We start from the raw sequence: 20715 nt of genomic DNA on the forward strand, positions 1-20715 counted from the left end.
ATAAGTGCACCCAGCCAATAAATAGTGGATGTGGATTTGAATCCAAAACACCAGCTCTTAACATTACTTTCTGTCTAGCTTGCAATCATCCTTACTTTCTTTTTCCCCTCCCCTTCCCAGCCAGAGCCATCCATGAACCCATCACCATCACTACTTCTATGAAGGTTCTGCCATTTTAAAAGGAACTCACCCCAACCCACCCCTGCGCCCACCAATTTTCCATTCAGGACACACAGCTAACACATAAATCTGACTACAGTTATGTGTCACTTAACGACAAGGATACATTCTGAGAAATGTGTCCTTAAGCAATTTTGTTGTGTGAATGTCATAGCATACGCTTACATAAACCAAGATGGTACAGCCTTCTACACACCTAGGTTATATGATACAGGCCACTGCTCCTAGGCTATAGCCTGTACAGCATGTAATTGTGCTCATTATTGTAGGAGGTTGTAACACAATGCTAAGTACTTGTCAATCTAAACATAGAAGAGGAAATGCATTGTACTATGATGTTAAGACACCACTAGGCAATAGGAATTTTTCAGCTCTCTTGTAATCTTAAGGGACCATCAACATATATGTGGTCTGTCTTTGACCAAAACACTGTCATGTGACACATGACTGTATATAATAAGTTTCAAAGTCTGGCATCATCATACAGATGCCTTAGTAGGAGGACCTACTATGCTTTTAACTGCCTGAACCTAACCCATGTTTCCAGTCTCCTCTCTCAGAATGTGTCATGTACCCCTTGTCATGCACCTTACACTGAAGACATACCAGGAAGAGCCTTGCACCACCCTCTTACGCTCAGTCAAGCCCAGACGTGACATAGCTCAACTTGGGATGAGGGTTAGCCCAGCTGCCTGAGGCTTTTCAGCTTCTGACTTTAATTCTTTCAAGCCTCAGCTGTTCTCCCCACTTTGGCAGCTAGGATCTAGAGACACCTCTTCCTTCTCCCTATGTATCCTCCCCTACAACCTATTTTGTGGTTGTTGATGTGTTATTATTGTAAATCATCTGAAGTGGATTTTGCTACTGCTGCCAAAAATCTTTGACTAAAAGACAGGGCTCTGTTTTTCTCTCTGATACCTTCTCTGACTTCTCTAGTCAGGGTTAGCCATCCCTTCCTCTTCCTAGGGCAACCTTAGACCTTCATTATGAAGTTGATCCCACCCTAGTGGCGCTGTTGATGTACATGCTACTTTCTTCCCCGGCAGGCTCTTTTGCTCACTTCCTCCAGATGAGATCAGTCTATCTTGCTCAGATGTAACCCAGGCACCATATGCAGAGCAAAAATATAATATATGTTATATAAATATTGGTTCAATTAATAAATGAATGAATTATGCCTCTTTATAATCCCTAGCAAAGTATGCAGCACATAGTAGAGACGTAACAGGTTTATTTGGTAGTGGATGAATGGACGATTTCCTGGTTTTAAAATAATTAAATAATTATCTAGCTTCTCTCCTTAGATTTGTAGAATTGACAACTACTTTCTTAATTTTAGTGACTGATATTTATTCATTCATTTATTCATCCATCCATCCATCCATCCATTCATCTGTTCTCCCTCCTACCTTCCATCTGTCCATCCATCTAAAAGATCTTTTTAAAATACTTTCTCAGTTACAGGCACAGATTAAAATGAACCCTAGGTCCTAAAAATGGTTAAATAAACCCTTAACACTTTTTTCCATAGAAAATGCTTTATTTTATCATTAATTCTTATGTATTATCTTCTGTTCATTTTAATTTCTAAAAGCTTTCCTCTGCTTTGCCATCAGTATCAGCTGTTTAATATAATTTATGTTATGAATTTAAATGTAATTCTTAATGTAACAGAGAAACATTTAAACAAAACACAAGATTAATACAGAACTCTCAAATAACATTTTGTAAAGAGATTTTTAAAAACTTTTAAAAATAAAAGTTTCAATGACAGCGTTATAACGTTTTTAGGTAACCTCTTGTTCTATGGTAACCTATTAGCTAATTTGTAATATTAAGAATTATGTAGTAATTATGTACTATCATTTAGAAGTAAAAATTATGCTAATATGTGTGATAGTCAAACGTAAATACTGAAAACTGTTGTAATCCCAAACACACACTTCTACAGTCCTTATCATCATCATGGCTTTTTCATCAGTCATGCTAATTTCCATAATTACCTGCTGTTCATTGTATGTATTCAATGTGAAGAGTGGCTTTTGAAGAATAAATTCTTCTTCAATTTCAATGCCCAGCCTAGCTTTCGATGCCATTGTATCTGACATCATTCTAACAGGATCAAGTTGAGCAACAACAGCAACCTAAAAATGAGAAAGCATGGCTACTGGGAACAATGTACAAACTAAATATTTCTAGGCAACATTATTGATGTCTAATGCCCATTAAAGTTAAGAAATTTTATTAAAGGTAAAGCCTGAGAGGAAAGGGTAGAAAAAACATTGATTGGCCAGTCCTAAAGATCCACAAAGGAGTGAACACAAAACAAGACAGTACATATAAGACAAAATATGAAAATGCCATGGCATATAGTTATTTGCTAATGACTGAATAATTATAATTACTTTCAGATAACAATTTATCTTTCTGATATGAAGTCACAGGAAATCTTGTATAGAAAACCTTACATATTCAACCACCTTGGAAGTCACAGAATGTAAAAAAAAAAAAATTCACTTTTTAGCCATTAGCAATTTATGGTTATAATAACAACCCCATGAAGTTTTCTAGGAAGTTTAATATGGTTGAACTAGATCTAGAGCATAACATTCATGGGCCAAGTCAAGTGTGCTGGCATTAGTGAGCAAGGTGGGTAAATTTCCTTTGTACCAGGCAACCAGATTTCCAGAGACTGTTAGAAACCATTGTCCTCTTTCTACTGAAAAATTGCAAAGTCATTTTAACCCAAATGCCTTTGTGTTTTATGATAATTCAAACCTGCATCTTAATGAAAAGAAGTCAGTAATTTTGTAAATGATATGCACCATTAATAACAACTGCCTATTAATTCGGAAAGTCAAGAATTCACATGAAGAAAATGGCATTCTTAACGCATTTAAAGACTGCAATGAAATAACTGAGGGTTGAACATGCTTCAATTATTATAGTTTTCCTAGCTAAAATAGCTTACATCACAGTTCTAAATACTGAATATAGATAAGAGATAACAGCTATTTCCTATTTCAAAATATTCACAGATGGAAAGAATTCTAATCATATAGACACTGTGGTTATCAAAGTTATGTTTTGAACAAGAATGTATTTAGTAATAGTGACATTAAATCTTGTACCCAGAAGGCCATGGTATATAAATATTTGCCAATGGTTGAATAACTAAAATTTTGTAGGATCCAGGATTACCAGGACTTACATTTCTATGCTTTAAATTTATCTTTATAATCTTTTTTTTAATCAAAGAAGATGATGATATAATAGTTGTATGCATTTACACCACATCTATACCATCTCATTTAGCTATACTTCTTTGGTTTGAATCAGTATAACATTTACTAGCTGTGTGACTTTGAGGAAAGCACCTAACCTCTGTGTCCCGTCTGTTTCCTCTCCTATTAAATGGGGATATGAATATTACCCACATCATAAAGTTGTTGTAGAAATTAAAGTAATACCTAACAGCATTTAGAGAGGGCTTTACACTTAGTAAATAATAAATTTGAACTCACATTATTGCAAACTTATAAGGCAGGTACTATTATTCCCATTTTTCAGGTGAGGAAATAAAGCTTACAGAGGTTAAGTAAATGACCTGTTTCCAGTCCCAGTGAGAACAGAACCAGCTTGTACCAGGTTGGAAGGACACCAGAGGCCTAGTTCTTATCCATGATTCTGTGTTCCCTCCACCAACATAGAAGGGAAACCAAATAGTCCTTTCCTATTAGCTGGGAAATGCTATCAATGAAGATTTTAGAGATTTTGAGTTGAAACAACCACTTCAAATTAAACACCCTGAAAAATTACCATGTAAAACTATCACATTTCCCAAGTTCTTAAATTCTTGCTCTTGCCATCTACTACCTATTTTTATCTACTTTTGCTTATTTTCACTAGGCAAAGTGATGGGAGTCTTTTATTTCTCCACAAAATAGATATTTTCTCAAAAGTCATTTTTAACACATTTGTTGACTGTGGAATGTTTCCAAAGGGAGGCTCCTATACCAAAGAAGATTATCTTGCTTGAGCTCCACCAGGTTTCTCGAGAAAAGTAAACTTCGTAGACTAGATGTAGAGCTTCACTGTTGTAAATAGATACTATCCAGCTAATGAACTCTAGGTGGTACAGATATAGCTAAATCTTGGGAGAGCTTTTTAAAAGGTGATGATAAAGTTCTTTCAATACACTGAGAAACTGGAAATGGTTCAATATAATCTAATTGCTCCCAGAAATGAAGAGCAGTGTCCCAATTTGGAAAAGTTACATTTTATATAGCAGATGTCATGAACTAAGCCCCAGGAAGAATGCTATTAAGAGCACTCAGAAACTTTTTTTTAAAACCACCCATGAAAATTTCCAAATTAAAAACACCTGTTTCCTAAGGGCTTCTAGCCGCCGTGCTCTCTCTTTGTCTTCATGAGCTTCTTGAAGGGCCGCCTCCTTTTTCTCCATCAAACGCTTTTCCAACAATTCTTGTCTATATTTAACCCTTTAAAAGTAACACAGAAGGAAGTTGTGGAAGCATCATAATAATATTGGAGATTGTACGGAAAACAGCATGGGGCAGAACACATCTCAGAGACGTCACTGTTATATTTTGTTTTTACTTGTTTTTTATTGATTTATCATGTCCAAACCAATAAAAGACACTTGTTTAAATGCAATTCCTAGTAATTCTAATACCAACCAGAGAAATGCAGGAAAGTGTGGGGGTAAAATTCCATTTTTCTCATTCCTCATTGAAATCACTTTATTAACTCTCTATCTGCCCACTGGCTGCTATAACTCTCTGCCCTGAGAGGTGACTGACTCACTCTCAAGTGAGCTATATTATAGCAGTCTCTCAATGAGAAGTTTTAGCACACACTGACTTGTTAGAAAGTCTGCATTACGATTTAATATACAAAGTTTTCAAAGGAAAGGTAAAATAAGCTGTTATAATAATGTCTAAATGATTTTATTTACTAGAGCTTATACTTTACATATATTATCATCTACATTCTCACTTTCTGAGTTGGAGAGTGTGTGTGTGTGTGTGTGTGTGTGTGTGTGTGAAGCAACTTTTAAAATTGCACTTTGACATCTGTAGATGGCAGCAAAAACATGACTTTCCCTTAGCATTCTATTTCCAACCCCCTTAAAATCATCAGCTATTAAAATATGGCACACTTAAATACCAGCTTAAAACCCTGTGCTCCTTGGCCCTCCTCTGCTGCCGTTTTTGGGCAGCCTCCCTTGCCATCTCCTTGCCCAAGCTATTCTATTGAATTATAAAGATGAAATTGATCCTTTCAAAAGAGTAGGCACCTGGTTCTCAGGGGAGTATTAGATCTTCACTCAGCCTTCCATCATTCACAGTTTAGATTTAGCTTTCTCTGTGGCATCAGCCACAAATGTCCTTTACCCTTAGTGTGCACATCTGCATTTTCCAAGGTGGAGACACCCTCACTAGACCTTTTACATTCTGGATTCTGACATTTATTGCATGTTCACCGTGCATCAGTTCTTGTGCTAAGTGCTTTATATGTTTTAGCTCATTTAGACCTCACAACATTCATATGCTGGGGTGCCATATTTTAATTCCATTTTATGGATATAAAGAAATAGAAGCATCGACATGTGATCTAAGAGACGTACACATAAAAGCCACTGAAAATTTGGAGAAATGTGAGATGTCCAATTGCTGCATTGTGAGAGGGGCTGGCAAAACTTAGCAAGAGCTTCATGGAGGAGGCAGCATCTGAGCAGGGTCTTGAGGATTAGGATTCCAGGCAGAAGAGCAACTGCAGGGTTGGCATCTGAGAGCGGCCTTCACTTGCCTCAACCGAGTCATGAGGGCCACAAGAGGGGAAGAGCTCAGGGTGGCAAGAACAGAACAAGTGAATGACAAGTGACAGAGAAGCCCAGATAAGTACTGGTGGCTGAGGCTGGCAGCCACAGGGTTCCCTTAGGAAGATATGCTCCTGGGGAAAAATACCCTAGAAACAGGTTGCTCATGAGGCTGGGATGAAAGGAGAGGCACAGGAGAGGAAAGGAGGGAAACATGCAGTGGATCCTTGCAAAATACAAAACCTAGAATGGGATTTGGAAGCAAAATCCTAACCTCCTTTGATAGCCATGAGTGTCGCTGCCAAAATCAGGAGTCAATATAGTTAAGACACATGGATTAAGATCACAGACCAGAATGCTCCCTTTCTCTCATGTCTCCATGTCATGGAAAGCTCTATTTCTCACTCTCTACACTTTCACTAAGGCATGACATGACACAACCTCCCTAATGAGGTTCTACTCAATTTAAGCACTGAGTACAAGCTAAGTGAACTACTGTGAAGGTTCAATTAAAATATACCCTGGGATTTGACAATTACCATATGCTAATTCTCAGAAAAGGAAAGTTTCTCTTCCTTTGGGATATATAAGTTGCTTTGTCTGCAACAAAGTTTTTGTCTGCTTTGTGGAAAAGTAATAGTTGTTATAGTCAGGGGAGCTTGACTAGTGAGGAAAAAATTGCAAATGAGAGAAAGGCATTTGTACTTGTGTGGTAGAGAAGGCTGAATCATCGTTTACTTTGAGGCTCATTCATTCATTTAACAGGTATTTGTTGAGCACCTACCATGCATCAAGAGCTGTGTTAGGCACTAATGATACAACATCAACATGGGAGACATGCTCCTGTCCTCGAAGAACTGACAATCCAATGTAGATACAACGACCCAGGCAATTAGGATAAAGGGGAGCTTGTGCTCTGATAGGACAGTGGGGTAGAGACCATGGGGTAGAGATCATAGGACAGTGGGGTACAGACCGAGCTTTGCCAGACTCGGCTTTCAGGGCAGCATCTATAATAAGAGGAAGTGCTCTGAATTGAAGATCCAAAGAAGGAGGAGGAATTCACCAGGAGAGGAGAGAATAGAAAGAATGATTCAGACAAAAAAGTAGCATATGAAGGCCCAGAAATGAGAGTGAGCAGGTATGTCTGAAAACTAAAAGAAATTCAGAATAACCAAAGATGAGCAAAATAAGGTACAAAGGGCCAAGAACTGAAGCTAGAGAAGCAAGAGGAGCCAGATTGTGAGTTTTTGAAAGCTTTTGATCAGGGAGAAATATTTGCTGCGATGTGGAGGATGGGTTGTTGGAAGGCAAGACTAGAGGTGGGCAATCCAGATGGGAATGGAAGGTCTCCTGCTCTAGGATGGGGGAGGAGTACTCATGGGAAAATATATGGATTAAAGGACATGTAGAAAATAAAAATCAATAGAAAGTTTTTGTTTATTTTATGGGAGAGGAAAAGAGATAAAGGAAGTTAAGTTTTCTGTCTTACACAGTGAACAATGGTATTCCCCCCTAAGGATGGGAACTTACATGAGAAACAGGGAAGTGAAGGAATTAAGTTCAGTTTGAACACAGACCAGTCTTCACAAGACCTGGGCTGGAAAAATACATGGGAAATCTTTACCAGTAGAATGGAATTGAAGCCACAAGGCAGATGCCATCATCTAGGAAAAGGGCATAGAGTAAGAAGAGAGGTAGGCCTGGCATTGATTCCTTAAGGAAACAGCACTTAGGAAAGGGACAGAAGGAGAGGAAGCCATTTAGGGAAATGAGGAGGATAAGTGGTCCTAGGACGTTAAAGAAAATGGGGGGAACAACATCAAATGCTGCAGAAAGATCAATCCTAGTGGAAAATAATTATTGGGTTAAACAACAGGGAGTCATTGGTGACCTTGGCAAGAACATCCCGCAGAGGTGGAGGAGGCGAGGTAAGGCAGTAAGAGAGGGCCTGGAGACAAACAAGTCCTGCAGCAAAACTGATGCGAATGGACAGGCGAGAGACAAGGCGGAGCTGGAGGGTGCACAGAGCCGACCACAGTTGCTTTGGCTCCAAAGTGATGAGCAAGGTTACTCTGACTGCCTGAAAGATGGCCATGGGAAAATTTCAGGACTTAGGAGACACACTCAAATTCTTCATTTTTACAGGTGCTATGGTTTAAACTCAAATAATACTTCACTTAAAAAGGAGAAACTCTTGGTGCTTCTTTCTTCTACTCTGGATAGAAAATTTTCTTTGCCTAAAGAGAAGTGATGCAGAAAAACTCCTGGGAGGAAGCCAAATACTCACATATTCATGGGGAAAGAAAATAGCAACACAGTAAAGTCAATCATTTGGAAAATTTTCCACATAAATACTTTGAGCCATTTGAGGTAGCAGATTTTCTCCAAATTAAACTGTTGCTGTGAAAGTCAATGTCAAGAAGTGGCTAAACTCAATAGTTTTTAAGTTGTGCACCGAATTCCCAAACAGAAACTTTCTTGGGTTCATTTCTCAGTCTATTATATGCTCCCTGAGTCTACAAAGGTTGAAAATGCTGCAAAAGAGGCATTTTCGACTTCTCTTGGGGGAGGAGAAGCATCATATTGTTCAAAAGCAACAGCTGCTGCAGAATCAGGCACAGCACTAACAATAATCTGAAAAGGATTTTATTTAAGCCTCCAGGCCTGAGTTTAGTTGAAGGGACAGTATGCTTTCATGTAGAAATGGAGAATTTATGTATCATTTATGAGACTTTTTAATGTGTGCACTGCACTCTAAGAAATGAGTATATAAATGCAAATGTTTGGAAACACCTTGATCTGTAGTAACAGCTTCCCTGTGCTTCACTGAAACTTCAGTAAGAACCGGGCAAAATAATAAGTACCAAATCTTGACTGCCCTTTTATCTGGAGTCACAGCTAACTTTTCTCTAAAAAGAAGCTACAGCCACCAAGGGGGAAGAAGACTTCTGACAAATGGCCAATAGTGGCAAGTTCTACAATTTAAAACAAAGAAACGAACAAAAAACTTAAGCAATAAAATGGAGCATAAAGACATACCTTAATCAGGTTTTCTAACTAGTATGGAACTCCCCCTCACCCCACCTAATATTTCAGGCAAGTAGTTTGTTCTACTTAATTAAAGGCAGTTTATAAACAAACTTGCTACTTAGTGTTTAAGTCATGTGGTTTATTCAATATGGAAAAGAAATCTTTAAACAGGAACATGCCAGAGGTGCTGCTATCAGGTGTTTCCGTGGCAGCATCATGGGGAACCTGTTTCTGCCTGTTGAGAAATTCATTTTTGGCTCAGATTTTACTCAGGAGGTTGTTCTTCTCACCAAGCAGAGGGGACCTCTTCATTAGCCACAGGGCGCCCCAACAGGGAAGAACGTGTAGATCAAAGCAGGCAGGCCAGGTGCCGGCACCTTTCAAGTGAAGGGGAGAAGTCTGCCCAGAGAAAAGAATGTAAATTGCACAGGTAGATGCTCACACTGAAGGGCATCACCCCTCTAACCACACGGGCTGGGAGTCTCTACTCATTGGGAATTCTGGCTAAGGGCATAAGCAGAGACCAATTTCTGCAAACAGTAATGTGAATCCTGACACAAGACAGTGACATCCTGGTACAGATCGGCATGAGGCAAGAACAAAGAAAACTCACAGGGTCTCTGCAAAACCAGAAAAGATGAGCCCATACCAGCCCCAAACAGAGACCATTGTTCCAGCTCAGAGAGCTTACTGGTTCCTTTGCGAAGCTATTGGAATCCTATCTTTTAATTGATTAATTAATTAAATTAGTCAACATAGAGTTACTTAAGCACCCACTATGTGCCAAGCATGGTTCTAGGTGCTCAGCTTATAACAATGGCGGGGGGCGGGGCGGGGAATAAAAAAAAGTCCCTCCTCTATTAAGTTTTACATAATTTGTGGTCTGTTATGTATAAGCATGACTAAATGAACACTGTAGTAAAGTCACAAAATTGTTTTTAATACATTATTTTTGAATTTATTCATAAACTTCCAAATTAGAGGAGCCTCTTCTGATTGCTACAGAATGATGGTTCTCAATCACTGAAACTTATAAAATGACCTGCAATGCCAAGACCTCACGCCAGAATAATTGCATCAGAATCCGGTAGTCAGGCCCAAGTACTGGCATTTTGTTCAAAGTTCAACTAGATGATTCTAATGAGCACCCTGGGATAAGAACCAATGCTACATAGCCTAGTGATTCTCAAATGAGCGTACATCGGAATCATCTATGTGGCTGGTTAAAACTCAAGACTTCTGGGCCAGCTCCAAAGTTTCTGATTCAGTAGTTGTGAAGTGGAGCTCTGAAATCTGCATTTCTGACAAGTTTCCAAGTGATGCTGATTGTGCTGGTCTGGGGACCATACTTTGAGAACTGCAGCATAAACATTCAGATTAAAAGGACTCTACCTGACTATTGTTATCAAGACAAAACCAGATACAAATTACTACCTATACAGCACTTATTTCTGTTTGCCTGTGCTAAACATGACAGTTATATGCCTTGGGACTGGTCCAAACTAGAAATTCTTGCTTGGTGCTATTGACATTCCAGAGCAGGATCTTTCAACCCTGTTCTTCCCAGCCCCTATGGCCCTGACACACATGGATGACAGGTTCCCTCAGAGACCAGAGCCTTCTCAGGCTTAGATAAGTGCTGGTGATGGGCAGTTGCGACAATGGCTGTTACTGAGCCTCTTTCTTTCACTCTAATGGACAAAACACTGGTGTATCTTGATGACAGTTGAAAGCCTCAGCCTACTGGCTGATATTTAAAGGGGCTATTCAGTAAAATCAAAGGAAGAGGAAACAACTCAAAGGCATCTCAGTCTTAAAAAGGAGACATGGGCCACTTTCTTTGGGAATCATTTTGGCAGCTCCAAGGGTTGGATATTTTATCACAATGAAAGCAAAAACCCATACATGACAGTACATATGCCTGTTGGTTTTAATCAGTTCCAAGCCTTCTGCCTAAGTTCAGGTGAGCTGGAAGTGAGAGATACAAACAAGGACTTCAACATGGGAGTCCAATGTTGAAAGGAGGACAAGCTGTGAAGACAGAGGCACTGGAAGAATGTTGCAAATATTATATTAGCCCGTTCTCCAAATTAATCCAAAAAACTGTTTCTGCCACAATTATTTATTCTTTTTTTTGAACCATTCCTATTTCTTTCTACCTGACTTTCTGTAATCCTTTAATATCTTTACACAACTTCAACATTTTCCTCAACTAATCCTTTTCAATAATGTTCCATAATGGGGCTTATTATTTGTAGAGACTTTAAAATGATAAACTGACAAACACCTTAAAAAATCACCATACCTCAATAGTCTAAATAATGTTAGTGATAAAATACTTCCTCCACTGGAACACTCAGCCACACCTGACCCCGTTCTCCGTCACTGCATTCAATAGTTTGCCTTAATTGAAAACCAGTGCTTCCCAGGTGCCACTACTTCTATAGCAACCTCTTAAAATAGAGGGTACCTGCAGAGAGGAGGCTGCATTTTTCTGGCTCCTCAGCAACAATTCCAGAAAGTTTTACACGCTAACTTTGGGATGATACCATCCTGTCTGTACTACGGTTCTTGCAATTAACTACTGGCTGACTGGGTCAGTGTCCAATATTTACTCAGCTCTGCCCACACAGTCTGTTGATCTCCAGCACCTTTAACTCCATTCCTGCTTTAACAACCTTTTCCTTAGACCATACTTGGAGTTGTCATCACCTAGAACTGTTCCCCTGCTGAAATCTTATACTGGGGAGTCCCATTATATGACTCCAAGGTCTAGGGTCATGGCATAGACTTAGGCTGTATGCTGCACAAGTCTAGGAAGTGTCATTCACGTGGATTTGCCTGTCACTCTCCTTCTAACACTCTCACTCATTTAACCTTACTCGATCTGTGACTTGAGCTTAGCAAGATTTTCCACTGTTCAATGATATTTAAGTTAACAAATCGTTGAATAACAAATACCATAAAAATCTGTAACTGTTGAACAATGAAATCTTGCTAGGTACCAGGTTAGGCCTTCCTTCCTGAAATTTTCTTTCTACTTTTGCCTTTCCTCCCAGGCTTTAAGAACCAATTAGGTTTATTTCATTCTCTCCCCAGCTTTGAAGCCCTGGGTCTATCTCTTCAAAGGCATTGTCATCAGTATCCTTTAATTATCTTGCCTTTTTTTTTTTTTTCTAATCTACCCTGCCAATTCCAACTCTAATTTTTTGTTGTATTTATTACACACTAATGAAGTTGAACCTTACCTGGCCATTCAACACTGTTCCAGAATTATTTATTCTCCCCCCACCTGCTTCATGTTCTCCTTGAATTTTACATCATGCCTAATTCTCCCTCTTAGTGGAGAACCTCACCTGTTCCAGTGAAAAGAGCATTTATTTCCAATCCTGTCAAGACTCAGCTTCCTTCATCCTTTGCCCCTTAAACTTGGGCTCTTAATCCTATAACCCTAGTTGCTGCTAGGATCTTGCTCCAGAAGTGAACTCCTTTCTTTCCTAATTCTTCAATGTCCCTTTCTCTAACTAACTACCCTCCATTGTTCTTTTTCCTCTACATATAAACTTATTCAAATGGGGTGGAGGGATGTATCTCTCAACTCTGGCTCTCTTTTCAGATATTGTCTTTTTTCCTTTTACTGCAAAATTTCTTAACTGAGGAAGCCATACTTTCTGTCTGCAGTTCTTCACTTCTCATTTAGTCCAAACCACCCTGAAGTCTGGCTTCTGTCCACTCCACTCTATGGAAACCACTTTCCCCAATGACACCAGTGACTCAAAATTGCAAGCTCAGAGCCGTCTTTCAGAGCTCTTTCAATGTGACCCGTCTGAAATGCCTGGTATTGATGATACTTTCTTCTTATAGAAAGTGCTTCCTATCTCTTGGACTGCTTTCTCTCTATTCCTTTTACTGGCTCCTCCTCATCTGTCTACCCAAAGTTCCAACATGAATCCTCTTCTTTTTTCAATCTAAAAACTACTTCTGAGAAATCTGACTTTAGTTACAATCAGTGCACAAATATCTGCAGCCTCCACCTCCCTCAAGGTCCCAGATCCTTTGAGCTTTTATTTGTTCTTTATGTAAGTTCAAGATTACTCTCAAACAAATCTCTCAAGTGTGACTATATTACATTGCTAGTTAAATGAGGAACCGCTGCTTTAAGGGTATCTGAGTTGGGTATAAGGTTGACATCTTCCTGTGCAAAGTTAGGAATGAACCTAATGACACATCTAAACAGAAGACCAGAAGGCCTCCTTATATGCTCTTAGAGATGAGCCACTATTGTACCCTGGGTACCATGGACAGAGCTAAGATCATGCCTGGTCAGTTATTTGGGGTTCACTCTAATCCAAAAGCAGACAATTAAGTTCCCAATATTTAATATCTTATAACACGGCTGCAACAATTTTAGTCTGAAACATTTATAGTAGAGTTGGTTATTTCAGCTACTTAAAAACCTAAGGAAAGAACTTATAAAATATATAACTTTGAGCAATACAACTTTCTGGGGCCAAGAAAATCATTTATATGCTTTAGCAACTGATTGAGGTGGCTTCACATTTGGGATTATTCACTATAAACCAGTTTATATAATCTAAAAATAATGACTTTGATATTAGAATAGTTTTTTTAAAAAAATATGTGTCTTCTTTTTAGCAATAATTAAATACCAGAGCCAACTGCCTTATGTCCAAATCTATATTTTAATCATTAAATCAGTACTGGGAAAACTGGCTAACCATATGCAGAAGAACAAAACTAGACCCCTACCTCTTACCATATAACTCAAGATGGATTAAAAGCCTAAGAATAAGAAGTCAACCCACAAAAATCCTAGACGAAAATCTAGGAAATACTCTTCTAGACATTTGCCTAGGCAAAGCATTTATGATTTAAGTATTCTAAAAGTGCAACAAAATAAATAATTGACAGGTAGGACCTAATTAAACTAAACAGCTTCTGTGCAGCAAAAGAAATTCTCAACTGAGTGGACAGACAACCTACCGAATGGGAGAAAGTGTTTGTGCACCAAGCTGACAAGGGGCTAATATCCAGAATCTATAAGGAACTTAAGGCAACAAATAAAAGAAACAAATAATCCCCTTAAAAAGGAGGCAAAGGACATCAACAGACACTTCTCAAAAAAAGACATACATGTGGCCAAGAAACATCACTAATCACCAGAGAGATGCAAAACAAAACCACAATGAGGTATCATCTCACACAGGTCAGAATAGCTATAATTAAAAAGGAAAAAGGAAAAATAACAGATGCTGACAAGGTTGCAGAGAAAGGGAACACATACATTGTTGGTAGGAATGTAAACTAGTTCAGCCACCGTGGAAAGTAGTTTGAAGATTTCTCAAAGAACTAAAAAAAGAATTCCCAACTGACCCAGGAATCCCGTTACTGGGAATTCAGTATTCTTCCTCAAAATAAATTGTTCTTCCAAAAAGACACCTGTACTCACATGTTTATCCCAGCACTGTTTACAATAACAAAGACATGGAATCAACCCAGGTGCCCATTAATGGTGGATTGAAAAAGGAAAATGTGGTACATATCCACCACAGAATACCATGCAGTCATACAGAAGTACAAAATCATGTCTTTTGCAGCAACATGGATGCAGCTCGAGGTCATTATCCTAAGTGAATTTAATGCAGAAACAGAAAACCAAATACCACATGGTCTCACTTATAAATGGGAGCTAAACACTGAGTACTACATGGACACAAAGCTGGGAACAGTAAACACTGGGGATCCCAAAATGGGGGAGGGAGAAAGGGAGGCAAGTGTTGGAAAAGTACCTATTGAGTACTATATTCACTACTTGGGTGACAGGATCATTAGAAGGCCAAATCTCAGCATCACACAATATACTCATGTAAGAAACCTGCACAAGTACTCTCTGAATCTAAAACAAAATAAAATTAAGAAAAATATGTAAACCACATTGTGGTAGACAGCTGTTTTCTTTTTAAATCTCTCTAGCATTAACCTAGTAACACTGACCGCCTTCTAGTCCCTGAGGCGAGACTCATGCCCTGGATTCCCATTCTTGTGAATCAATCCATTCCCTTTTCTGCGTAAGCTAGTTTGAGCTAGGTTTTGTCAGTTGCTTCTGAAGATTCCTGACTAGTGGACATATCTTCTATGTGTAAGGAAATCTGTGTATTTTTCTCCTCTATAACAGGAGGGCATGTATCTAACTGTTGCAAGTGGTAATCAGTTCTTTACCCAAATTGATGGCCCATAGAATGTTAATTTCCCACAGGATGTTAACATGTATACCATAAAAATGTGTTCAAGTAAGTTTGAGAAATACTAAGAAAAACAAAGTAAAATAAATTTCTTTATGGTAGGAGCTTTCAGAATATTTATAATAATATGGTGGAGTACATTATGAATCTCTAAAAGGAGGGCTTAGTGTGCTTATTGCTCAGTTACCTGGTAACAGAAACCTTTTTCAATAGACCCAGTTTGGGAAATAATACTTGCCTTTCCATGAGCAAGCAGGAATGGTCAAGTAAACAAACTGAAGGGCGTAGACACATAGACACTTCCTGGTTTTTATTATAGTTATTTGTTTTCTTGTCTTGTCTACTAGATTGTACACTTTTGGAGTCTAGTGGCTATGACTTAATCTCCTGTGTAACCCCCAAAACTAGCAGAGTGCCTAAAACACAGAATATATGCACCAATAAATGAAAGAAAGAATAAACGATGAGTGAATTAAAAAGTGATGGAAAGTATTCCATTGAATATCCTAAGCTGTAGGTAAATAACGGGACACAGGAATTGACAAAATAAAAATTTAAGAATAAATTAAATATACATTATTCCTTTAAGCCTGTCTAATTAGTCAATGGGTATAACTTTGTAAGACATTTAATCATTTGAGAAGTTTAAAGAGAAGTTAAATTACTGAAGAACAAATCTACTGTCTAGTTCCTTTCAAGAATAAGGAGCCAAGAATGCTAAAAGCTAAACTCAGGCATGACATCCATGACCATGACACAGACTTGCTAGGATCACAATTTTGGAGGGGCAGCACAGGCAGAAATAATGTTGGCCTTCAGAAATTATTTATCATGAACTGAAATTTAAAAGGCCACCCAGGCAGATCAGCATTTCTTTGCCCAATTGCCTCTATACATCCATTTATTCAATACATTTATCCAAAGTGCCATACATGTGAATGTGTAGCAATCATATTTTTGCAAAACAAACCAAAAACCCCGAGCAATTAGAAACACCTATCAAGTAGACAAAGGCAGAGCTTACATCTGGATTTTGAGTAGTTACAGGCACCTGTCACTTGCCATCATGTGAGCTCAAAGACATCTGCCATTTGATACTGATTGGGTAATTTGCACAGTGACTCTTGAACTCACAAATGGTTTATGGTAGATATAGTTTAACTCCACAATTAATATGTATTGCATTTAAAAAATCTTTACGAGGCTATATAATCATTTTATCAGTTGTGTAAGAGGGGAGCTCATGTTGAAGGTTTATCTCATAATATTGGAACCTACCTTTAAATTCTTATGCCAATTTTGTTTGTAAAGAAAAAGAAATGCTTTTAAAAGTAATAAAATGATAAGCATGGGTGACTAGTTTTATTGGAGAGCTTTTTTTTAACCTGAAAAATTCTCAAAAGACTCATATAATTTCTGATGCCCCAAATTTTCATAAATGTGTTTTCAGAATCAGATACTGAAAGAGGCATTGCTTTAATAAGGAGCTTTTAAAAACCATGCTAGCCGGGCGCGGTGGCTCACGCCTGTAATCCCAGCACTTTGGGAGGCCAAGGCGGGTGGATCACGAGGTCAAGAGATCGAGACCATCCTAGTCAACATGGTGAAACCCCGTCTCTACTAAAAATACAAAAAAATCAGCTGGGCGTGGTGGCGCGTGCCTGTAATCCCAGCTACTCAGGAGGCTGAGGCAGGAGAATTGCCTGAACCCAGGAGGTGGAGGTTGCGGTGAGCCGAGATCGCGCCATTGCACTCCAGCCTGGGTAACAAGAGCGAAACTCCGTCTCAAAAAAAAACAAAAAAAACAAAAAAAACAAAAAAAAAAACATGCTAATAAAATACACCACCGTGTTATCAAATCATATTTCAGTCTAGTTCTGTCTATTTTTAACTTCTGCTACTTATTGTAAGAACTGATTTTAATTGGTCCTCATTTTTCCGGAGACAGACATCTGTATGGTTATGATGATGGAACTGGGTTCCCTTCTTCAGCAGCACTGCTGAATCGAGAGAAAACTGAGACAATAAAAGAAATCACAGTCATCTCCCTCAAACAAATGATTTAAGTAAATAAGATTAATAAAACGTGGCTTCTCTAATGCTGTTTGAAAAATCCCCCTTACATTCTCTTTCTTCCTTCCCAGGTCTCTCAGAACTTCTGTATAAAGCAAACATCAAAAGGGCCAAAGATTTTTGTAGCGATTCAGCCGCCCACAACAATGAAGTAAACCCTGATTTTCTTTCAGCCTAGGAAATGATCAGCCAAGAGTCTTCACAAACAGCCTCTTTAACATTTGAGGCTAAAAAAGAAAGTCAGTGGAGCAGAACAGTTACTTTCACAATGCCTTTAGGGTTTTTTCTTCCATTTTAAAAGTAACCCTTCTAATCCCTCCCAATAAAATATTTTTATTAGCAAAACATTTTGGCTAGGCATTTTAAACATGCTTTAAAAAAAGAAAATGATAAAATATATTTATGTGTTGGGTGTGACTTTTTCTAGTGCTTTTTTCCCTTGGCTCTCTCAAATGCTGATTTCCTCCGGCTACAGAGTTTCAACTAGCCTCTTTGGTGACTCTGCCACGTCTCACCTCCCTTAGTAGTTTCCTTTTTGTCTCAGAATTCAGCTTTTGGGATTGGGCTCTGGAATCACTGTTCCTTTTTTCTTTAGAGACAGACAACTCTACAAAGCAGTTCACCCTACAGTCCCACCAAGTGAACCCTGGCGTTTGGATTTCAGGAGAGCCCATCTTGAGTGTCTACTTGAGGAATTTTTTTACCTACACTGTAGTTTTTTCAGGTGAGATGCTAAAGCTTGTGTTCAGAAAAGGCAAAGAGAGATGTGTGGCTTCCTCCAGCACTCAAGCAGACAATAAAGTAAAAAATAGTACAATTGATTAAATTGATAGGAAACCAACTTTACTGGAAAAGATAAAGCAATAATCTGGACAGAGATCCAGATGAATTTACGAACAATATGTAAGTCACTGATAGCCCCCTCTTTTAAAGGAAACGTATATATCTTCTCACCAACTTTATTCAAGTATGGACAGAAATAAACCTCAAGAAACCCTGTTTTTCCTTTCCTACATTAAGCTAGAGATGTCCATATAGGTCTCTCTTTGGATAGCTCTCTCAAAGGAAACAGAAATTCCTAGAAAAGGGTCATGGGCCAGAGAATAAAACAGGCTTCCAACAACTGACAATCTGTAAACTTTAGTCACATGTCCGGATTCTAACTAAATCTCAAACTTGGGAAGCAGCTGGGGAAGGGTAGACAGGCTGGAACAGAAGTAGGACAGGGTTTACTAAGCAAATGAGTGGTATAGGAAAAACAGCTAACTTTTATGAAACTTTATTTTAATAAAGGTTACGATGTCCAAGTGTTGGCCATCTAGACACAGCTAACAAAGGACACCAAGAGGTGGTTGTGTCTCTTTGTTCACATTGTACACAGAAAGTAAAGCAGCAGCAGTAGCGGCTCCTTAGGAAAAAGCGCTCTCTCCCTTCATGACAATTTCACAGTAATAGAACCCAGGAAATAAACAGACATGGCTCTCTCATGGGGCCTAACCATGACCCCAAACAGTAAACCCAAGGGAAAATTCCACTTAGTCCAAGTTAAGCTGACAAAAGGTGTATCAATATTGCCCCTTAAAGTAGGTTTATTTGCTCTGACGTAAGCTGCTTGGTAATGCTATGGTCTAAATAGAAAAAAAAAATCTATTTTATTTTTTATGTCCTCTAAAAGCAATAAGCTTATGTCCAAAAGATTCTAATTTCTTAGAGATATTGCCAACCCTGTCAATATATGAAAGGCAACTCACATTTTCTCTCCAAGTGACTCTAAATTTTAATCTTTATTATCCTTTCCCAGATGTCACAACTTCTCTCTGCCAGATTCCCTATTATTTCAAGAGACAAGAATATTCCTTAAGGCCTCCTTTTGAATATACATCTTTCTGATATCATGTCTCTGGTTTCCCTGAAGACTGTCACATCAACAAATCTATCTTCTGCCTGGATTCTAGGCTTTGAAAATAATTGTATCAGTTTAGCCAGGCACAATCAACATTTCTCTCTTACACCCATTCTTCAATTCAAGCACAGTGTCTTGTTTGCACTGTCCCAACTCTATGCATAAAAGTGTTGATGCAGAAATTGGCATAACTGTGAACAGAGACAAGCCTTTCTGCAAAAAAGACAACTGTTACTCATGGACCACAGGAAGATTCTATTCTGAGACTGATCCAACATAACATGAGCTATGGAAGTCCTAGGAGGGTATGGCTGGTGGAGTAATACCCTGATTAGTGTGCACCAAAAGCTCTCAGTATTTTTTTTTAAGCATCGAAAAGCCTCGCTCCTCTAGAAACATTTAGCGCATTCAAGCCCACACACATTCAGATAGGAATGATAATCCTTTCTTTGTTTGTGGGATTTGGAAGAGATACAAAGAATGAAAAGAGCCACAATATTTTGACAAAGTGATGCATTCTTCTCTAGGTGTAGTTGATGGAAACTTTTAGACTTTCCCCATTCAATTGATAAAACATTATAAATGCAAGAACACTGGAGTACATAGGGCTTTATAGGCGTACAATAGATAAAGATACATACTTATTAGGTATAGATGAAATACCTTATATTTTAAAAATTATTCATTCGCATAAAAATTTACAGTGTTAAAGGTATTCTCTCATACATTGTCAAGACATTCAGTATAAAAATAGTTTATTACTCAATTAATATTTAAACAGCATCATTCACTTTCTCCACTTCTGATTAAATGAGAAAGGGTGTTGGCAAGTTTTAAAAAATTTAATAAAAATTTCTATCCACCTGTTTCCAAGCAAGATTTAAAATGATATTTAGTATCAAACACAAGGTAAAACAATACCATTAAAAATCAAAGCCTAGGCCGGGCGCGGTGGCTCACGCCTGTAATCCCAGCACTTTGGGAGGCCGAGGCGGGTGGATCATGAGGTCAAGAGATCGAGACCATCCTGGTTAACACAGTGAAACCCCGTCTCTACTAAAACTACAAAAAATTAGCTGGGCATGGTAGCGCGTGCCTGTAATCCCAGCTACTCGGGAGGCTAAGGCAGGAGAATTGCCTGAACCCAGGAGGCGGAGGTTGCGGTGAGCCGAGATTGCGCCATTGCACTCCAGCCTGGGTAACAAGAGCGAAACTCCGTCTCAAAAAAAAAAAAAAAAAAAAAAAAAAAAGCTTATCGTCGATGGTTCCGGGTCTTTGGCACATATACACCATGGAATATTATGCAGCCATCAAAAACGATGAGTTTGGGTCCTTTGTAGGGACATGGATGAACCTGGAAACCATCATTCTCAGCAAACTGACAGAAGAGCAGAAGATCAAACACCGCATGTTCTCACTCA

General features: G+C 38.6%; 1 protein-coding gene across 5 annotated transcripts in view; it reads right to left on the reverse strand.

Moving 5' to 3' along the window:
* The window catches only part of CCDC148 (coiled-coil domain containing 148), a 204631-nt gene that overhangs the window by 9850 nt on the left and 174066 nt on the right, over window positions 1-20715 (reverse strand). For 4 of the 5 annotated variants that reach the window (XM_032286469.1, XM_032286473.1, XM_032286472.1 and 1 more), the window contains 2 exons: window positions 4565-4682; window positions 2184-2324 (listed from right to left, as the gene is read on the reverse strand). In XM_032286469.1, coding sequence (XP_032142360.1) covers window positions 2184-2324; window positions 4565-4682 — 259 coding nt within the window. The remainder of the gene's footprint in view (window positions 1-2183; window positions 2325-4564; window positions 4683-20715) is intronic. The other variant, XM_032286471.1, reaches the window with a different exon arrangement.

This window comes from Sapajus apella, unplaced genomic scaffold (genome assembly GCF_009761245.1).
Source record: "Sapajus apella isolate SASKATOON/1434 unplaced genomic scaffold, GSC_monkey_1.0 scaffold18, whole genome shotgun sequence".
In the NCBI taxonomy this organism is placed as follows: Eukaryota; Metazoa; Chordata; class Mammalia; order Primates; family Cebidae; genus Sapajus; species Sapajus apella.